This window comes from Anneissia japonica, unplaced genomic scaffold, assembly GCF_011630105.1.
Source record: "Anneissia japonica isolate Jap-2015-1 unplaced genomic scaffold, ASM1163010v1 scaffold288412_len7315_cov349_single, whole genome shotgun sequence".
NCBI classification, from domain to species: domain Eukaryota; kingdom Metazoa; phylum Echinodermata; class Crinoidea; order Comatulida; family Comatulidae; genus Anneissia; species Anneissia japonica.
Window position 1 is genome coordinate 1 of NW_022709705.1, and position 7315 is coordinate 7315.

At 34.1% G+C, this 7315-nt stretch overlaps 1 protein-coding gene across 1 annotated transcript; it reads left to right on the forward strand.

The window, feature by feature from the left end:
- The first annotated feature begins 97 nt into the window (after window positions 1-97).
- On the forward strand, window positions 98-7309 carry LOC117106932 (cGMP-specific 3',5'-cyclic phosphodiesterase-like). Its single transcript, XM_033248454.1, has 3 exons — window positions 98-313; window positions 2630-2846; window positions 4085-7309. Exons 1-3 carry the CDS (start codon window positions 240-242, stop codon window positions 4193-4195), a joined length of 402 nt encoding a protein of 133 aa, XP_033104345.1. The 5' UTR covers window positions 98-239; the 3' UTR covers window positions 4196-7309.
- The last annotated feature ends 6 nt before the right edge of the window (window positions 7310-7315 follow it).

Genomic DNA, 7315 nt, shown 5'->3' on the forward strand with positions numbered 1-7315 from the left:
ATGACGATGACTGCGCATGCCCAGGAATTTTAATCGAATCGACATGGCCTAGCCAGCTGTGTGGCACGAATTATTTCAAAACAAACCAAGCCTAATTTCTAGCGGCCTAGGATAATTGCTTATTATATGTACTGCAACATTCAGAATAGAGGAATTCTTATTATATGTGGTTATTGATGAAAAGAGGTGAAGAAATCAAACAACAAACATCGTGATTCTAGTGTCGTTAGGATAATCAAATGATGTCAGAAATTTCGCCGACAGCTTTTTACTATGCTGATGAATTTGATTTCCTTGAACATTTGCTGCAACGGTAAGTAAAGTAGCCTAGCCTAGGCCTAGCTTGTTCGATTCTTGGCCGATCTTAATATAATAAATATATACTGCCTACAACCCTCCTTTTTTAGACTCCCGTAAACTTAGGATATATATAACGCCTATTTGAATGTATCTCTCCTGACCTAGGCTAGGCTAGACTGCGTGTGTGTTGCTCACAAGAGGAGTCAACCAAGCATTTCTAATTACTTTTTTACAAGGATTTTACATGGATGGAAATTGTACGTGTGAATATGACTAATCTCAGTAGGAATATCTCGCGAGATATCCCGGTAACAATTTGGTACATTTTGTTACATTTCGTTCTATGTGTGAATCGGGTACAATTGTCATTCTATGCAAATAAATTTTCTTGGCAGAGAGGTTCCACCTCCCCGTTTTTCTATCAATGGCATTGATTTTGATGAGGTTTGCCAAATCAAATTGTTAGGCATAACAATTAGTAATGGTTTAAGATGGAATATTCATGCTGATGATATAGTAGCTAGAGCTTCTAAGAAATTGTTTAGATTATGCATACTTAAAAGAGCTAATGTGCCTGTTAATGACCCTATTCCCTCTGATTTATTTCGAAACATGCTCCCTCTTTTTTGCCAACTTGGCATAGATCACAGGTGCGCAAAGTGTGGCCAGACAGTGCGGCCCGCAAATGTGAATTTAAAATTCTATGTGTGCGGCCCACCAAGTAGCATTGGCTAGAAAACACCTTGTTTTTTACGGCCTGACAAGGATCATATGTAAAAAGTAATATAAAAACTGGAAATAAAGTGGTGTAAAAGCAGAGCTTGGAGGTTTTTGGAAGCGCACTGGAAAGATCAAAGTTTGGGTGCAGCCCTCGGTGTTAAATCGGAAATTTACTTTGGCCCTTCAACCAATTTTTATGCCCACCCTCGGCATAGACCTTCGATCCCACTGTTTACCTGAGATTCCTTTTGGCAGGTGCGAGAGATTTAATAGGTCACCTGTTATTACAATTGCCAAAATTTTAAATAATAAGTTTTTTTTTCCATATTGTTTTTTCATTTATTACAGTATAGGCTTAATGCTATTTTAATTTTTGACAATGTAAGACTACGGTTTCAGCCTTTGTTTGTTAGCGACTTTGAAAGAATAAAGTATACCTGAATATATATTTTATTGTAGCATGGTTAAAATAATTCCCACACAACTATACTCGAAGTGGTACTGGGTTTGGTCATTAAGATTTTGTGTATGCATTTAATATTTAGAAGCTGTTTAATGGAGAAAGTGTATCTTTTTAGAAGGGTTAGCTTGAAGCTAAGGCCGGCTATATGGTTCATCAGAAGAATAAAAATTATTTAATATAATTAATATAAGTTACAACACGTTTGATAAATATAGAAATTATTTGTTTTATTCATAATGTCATGAGAATTATTTTCCTTTTCTTCATATGGGTTAAAAATTATAAAAATACATCGAAATACAAGAAATATAACATCAAACACACAGCAATTTACAATAATAAATATATAAATTATACCAAAAGCTTAATTTTTATTAAATAATTTATAGTATGTATGTATTTAGTTTTCCAACAGATTGTTGTAGGAATTTTTTGATTATTATTTTATAGACTTAATTGAAAAAGTGATTTTTTTAAATAAAAAGAAAAAATTAAACAGAATCTTGAATTCCAAGGTTTAAATATGTCTTGAGTAGTCCTATAAGTTGCATTAGCAATTTCAAATATTAACAGCATTCATTTTGAAAAGAAATCCCCTTTTTAGTTTGCAAAAATAATCTTGAAGAAAATCCCATCTTGAAAAGAAGCCCATTCAAAGGTCCTAAAAAGAGAGGCCTGTGGCTTCTATTTGAGGTTTTTTTGCACGTTACCATATATTATAATGCGGCAGTTTTAACAGAATTACTGACTCTGTTATAATCAGCATAATGTTAGCATTGTTGTTGTTTATATATTGTTATTATTGTCACTGTTAATGTTATTGATAGTGTACTATTATTTTATATATTTGATAGTGATGATATAGAAGTGGTTGGCACATAGGTTGTGGCCTTGGGCAAGGCACTTTATCTATAGTTGTCTCTCTCCAAGGAGTACAAGTGGGTACCTGGTAGGTTCAAACACAACCATGCGCTGATTACAGCTGCAACATTATGGGGCATGAGTTTTGTGTTCCATGTGCTTGATCCAGTGACCAGGGTAATAATGTAAAGCGCATAATAGTCTACAATATGTCCTATATAAGTCGACAATTATTATTTTATTATTTATATTATCAATAACAATAAATAATCAATTAAATTCAAGGAAACGTAATAACTTCTTCACAATGGTGGACCAGGGTAACCCAGACTGGAGCAAAGATGATAACCGTGACCTATTGCGTGGAATGATGATGACAGCGTGTGATGTATCCGCAATAACCAAGCCTTGGGAAGTGCAACAACGTGTAGCTGAGATGGTTGCAAGCGAATTCTTTGAGCAGGGTGACATGGAAAAGGATCAATTGAATCAGCAGCCTATTGTAAGTTATCGTGTCTGTGTGTAATGATAAATTTGAACCCAGTAAAGATGGATTCTTGTCTTTAATTGGAGGAAGGATAATGATATTTAATTAATGCATCTCAATAAAAGATGGGGAAGCTTTGCATTCATTCCATGTCATTAAAAGGATAGTTGAATATTATGACTTTAAATGATTTATTAGTGCAGGAAAGTGTTTCTTTTAATGCCTAATATGCTGAGTGTGTATTCCAAAGCCTGATAATTCACATTGCTTCTAAAAGATCTTTTGCCTGTTAAAAGTTAAATAGTTCAGGTTACAAAAAAAGGAAGTAAGTATGTATATTTTGAGCACGTTAAAAAAATTGATGGACAGAAATATGAAAAGAATAAATAAATAATAAAAATATTTATTGATATAACTCATTTTCAAATGTACATCTGTTTAATGGTCTTTCCATAGAAAGATAGTAAAATACAATAATAAAATAGGCAAAATTATACAATGAAATTACAAAAAATGTTATATAGAAAGACGACAAAAATCATTAAAATAATTGAAAATTTTAAAACTCACTTTCAACAAAATAAATATTAATTACCTTACAAACTATTATTTACAATTATATATACTATAAGAATATAATAATAGAATATATTATAGTAAATATGTATATGTATGTATATATTATATAATTATAATTACAGGTCTCCCAATTTAAAACCACTTTTTGTTGTCTTTAGCAGCTTTGGTCTCTGATTAATATACATAAATCAAGATAGCCGTTAACACTGTTAAATTATATAATAATCATCAAAGGAATGTAAATACAGTGTTAGAATAAAGGACATAATAATAATACATCATGTAGCATAGCTCTCAACGAATGTAGTCCTGTAAATAAATGAATAAAGAAATTGTGTAATAAAATGCTTCTGGCGGGACTCGTACCTGCGACCTCTCGCTGTCAAGGCAAGCGTCATAACCATTAAACCACAGAGGCTTCATGGTTTAAATACCACCAGATACATTTCATTACACAATAATTATGGCTAGAAACAAATAGTTGCATATAATAAATATAAATCAAGATAGCCATTTATAGTTCATTTATTTACAGGACTACATTCGTTGAGAGCTATGCTACATGATGTATTATTATGTCCTTTATTCTAACACTGTATTTACATTCCTTTGATGATTATTATATAATTTAACGGTTTTAAAGGCTATCTATTATCTATTATTTTCTTTAAAAGGCAATGATGGACAGAGACAAGAAAGATGACCTTCCTAAGATGCAAGTCGGCTTTATCGATGCCATTTGTTTGCCTGTGTACAAGGTTTGTTTTGTTATTGAGATTTTTTAAAGAGGATTTCAAATATTCAGAGCTGTTTCAAGAAAAATTATATTGAGGGTTATGTTAAAATGTTAAAGTTGCAAATTACTTGTAAAACTTTGCTGTATAATTGTCTCAGCAACACAACCTGATAATTATATATTTCTGCATCCTAAGAGTCCTGTAAATACTCTAGTGACATGAGCTATTGGTTACATGTTTCACTGTAAAGAATTACATGAACCAAAATTGTCATTGTATTTAAATAACATAAATTTAGTACCAGCATATGTTTTATAATAATACAATTTTGTAAATCATATTTTTTGTGAACTATTAATTATTTTTATGTTGAATATTATATACTGTACCCCATACGTAGATTCTGGGCATCCGATTGGTTAAGAATCATGCAGTAGAAATTACTATTCCCCTGAAAAATAGCACTTTTTTGACCTGTCACATGGTGCAAAACTCTACGACATGAGAGAGCAAAAGCACCAAAAGACAAATTTAATATGTCTTGTCAATATTCGAAACATATTGCAAGACGATAGGTGCTGTTGAAATTGAGGAAAATGAGTAAAAGAAGAGCTGGACACACTCTTTGATTGCCTAGTAGGTCTAGGCCCTAGTTAGTAGGCCTCTAGCTAGGCTAGGCTAGGAAGTAAGTACTTTTTTAGGCCTTGTAGAATCTATGTATGAGGTATATAAAACAATATTGACTGCTCTAGATTCGGGGAACTGTGAAATCTATTGCCCCTCGGTGATGTGGAGACCGTAGCCTACCTTTCCTTGGGCCTTTGGTCCCCTGAAGAAAGCTACGATTTCCACATCACCTCGGGGAAATAGATTTCACCGTCTGAACGGATTGTCATTAAATACTTTGCGTGCGTCGTCATGTTGCGTCCTTCATAGAATCGAGTTAGCAGAAGACCATCGGGTGCTGTGAGTGGCTTAATGTACAAAACATCATAGCATGTTGGATATGAACTAATTTTTATTTACTTTTATTTATTTATTTATTTTTTAAAATTTTTTTTATTATTATATTTTTATTTTAAAATGTTATATAAATTATTGCATGCTATTTAATTTTTAATGACGCTGTTAGGAGAGCCACTTGTTATATTTTTCCAGAAATTAAATTTGAATTGAATTGAATTGAACATTTTGGCTGAAAATAACAGGAAGAAGTTGTTAGGAAAAAAGATACATTATTGCAAATGGGATATACTGGCATCTGATTGGTTGATTATGGACAAGGTCAACATGCTAATCATTAGCTGCCATGATCCATTAATTGATCCTGATTGGCTTATCCTGATATATACTGGCATCTGATTGGTTGATTATGAACAAGGTCAACATGCTAACCATTAGCTGCCATGATCCATTAATTGATCCTGATTGGCTTATCCTGATCAGCTTATATCAATCGGGCATTCTCACGTGCAGTGCTAACTATTAAGAATGGTAGCTTCCAGTCAGGATGAAAATGCTCTGGTGTGAACTAGGCCGAAAAGAGTAGGGGTTATCTCCCAGTGTATTGCCCAATTCACCACCAGAAGGATGCCACTGGAAATAAGTCTTATCCAATCAAAATGTTTAAAATGCTCTCTCTCTCTGATTGGTGGCTGTGCTGTGTGATCCCTCATTGAATCTTTACACATTTGCTATCAGTTAGAATAAAGAGTGGGTACTTCAAATTCCAAACAAGGAAATGTAGCATTATAATGCATTGCTACAAAATGCATATAGATAAAACATTTCCCATCAGTTTGAAATTGAAGAACTTGTAATAGACTTATAAACATGTGGAAAATATTAAATCTACATTCGTATATAGAGTGAACAACAAAACCTAACACAGCATCACAGGCATCCTTTTTTAGACTTGCAGGTTCCTGAACTGATCAATTCAAACACAGTTTCTTTCCTCAAACAATAAAACACTGGAATGATTTGTTACCTTCAAACACTATGATGTCCACCATTGAACAATTAGAAAAAATACACTATTTTTGAAAAATAACTATAAATTATCAATTTGGATGGAATGAGCTGCTGAGCGGAAATCCAAATGAAAAATGAAAAGAAAGGAAAAGAAAAATAATTGAAATGAATAATAAGAAAATAAATGTGAAGGGAAAGATAAGGAAAAATAAGAGAAAGAAAGGAAAATGAAATGCAAGAAAACAAGTTCTTGTAATCTCAAATGCTCCAATGAGGGCAGCATAATAGAGGCAGTGGAGTATAATGGCCCTAACAACCGCCTGCACCAAAAAAATCTATTAATCAATCAGCATGTTTCTAGAGCTTCTGATGCAGTAGAGTATATTGGCCCTAACTTCCGGCCATACAAAAAAAATCTATTACTGAATCAGCCGAATGTTTCTAGAGCTCCTGAGGCAGTAGAGTATATTAGCCCAATGGCCGCCCATACAAAAAGATCTATTACTCAATCGCTGAGCGTTTCTACACCTCCGGAGGAAGTAATGTATATTGGCCCTAACGGCTGCCCTACAAAAACAATTACTCAATCAGCCGAGTGTTTCTAGAGCTCCTGAGGCAGTAGAGTATATTAGCCCTAACGGCCGCCCATACAAAAAGATCTATTACTCAATCGCCGAGTGTTTCTACAGCTCCGGAGGAAGTAAAGTATATTGGCCCTAACGGCTGGCCATACAAAAACAATTACTCAATCAGCCGAGTGTCTATAGAGCTCCTGAGGCAGTAGAGTATATTAGCCCTAACGGTTGCCCATATAAAAAGATCTATTACTCAATCGCCGAGTGTTTCTAGAGCTGAGGCAGTAGAGTATATTGGCCTTAACGGCTGGCCATACAAAAACAATTACTCAATCAGCCGAGTGTCTCTAGAGCTCCTGAGGCAGTAGAGTATATTAGCCCTAATGGTTGCCCATATAAAAAGATCTATTACTCAATCGCCGAGTGTTTCTAGAGCTGAGGCAGTAGAGTATATTGGCCTTAACGGCTGGCCATACAAAAACAATTACTCAATCAGCCGAGTGTTTCTAGAGCTCCTGAGGCAGTAGAGTATATTAGTCCTAACGGCCGCCCACACAAAAAGATCTATTACTCAATCGCCGAGTGTTTCTAGAGCTCTGGAGGAAGTAAAGTATAATTG

Bases quoted from the DNA above. Each gene is read 5' to 3' on its own strand.
- LOC117106932 (XM_033248454.1), top strand. From the start codon at position 240: ATGATGTCAGAAATTTCGCCGACAGCTTTTTACTATGCTGATGAATTT. The intron at 314-2,629 runs GTAAGTAAAGTA...ATTAAATTCAAG, and splicing joins CTTGAACATTTGCTGCAACG to GAAACGTAATAACTTCTTCA. The intron at 2,847-4,084 runs GTAAGTTATCGT...TTTCTTTAAAAG, and splicing joins AATTGAATCAGCAGCCTATT to GCAATGATGGACAGAGACAA.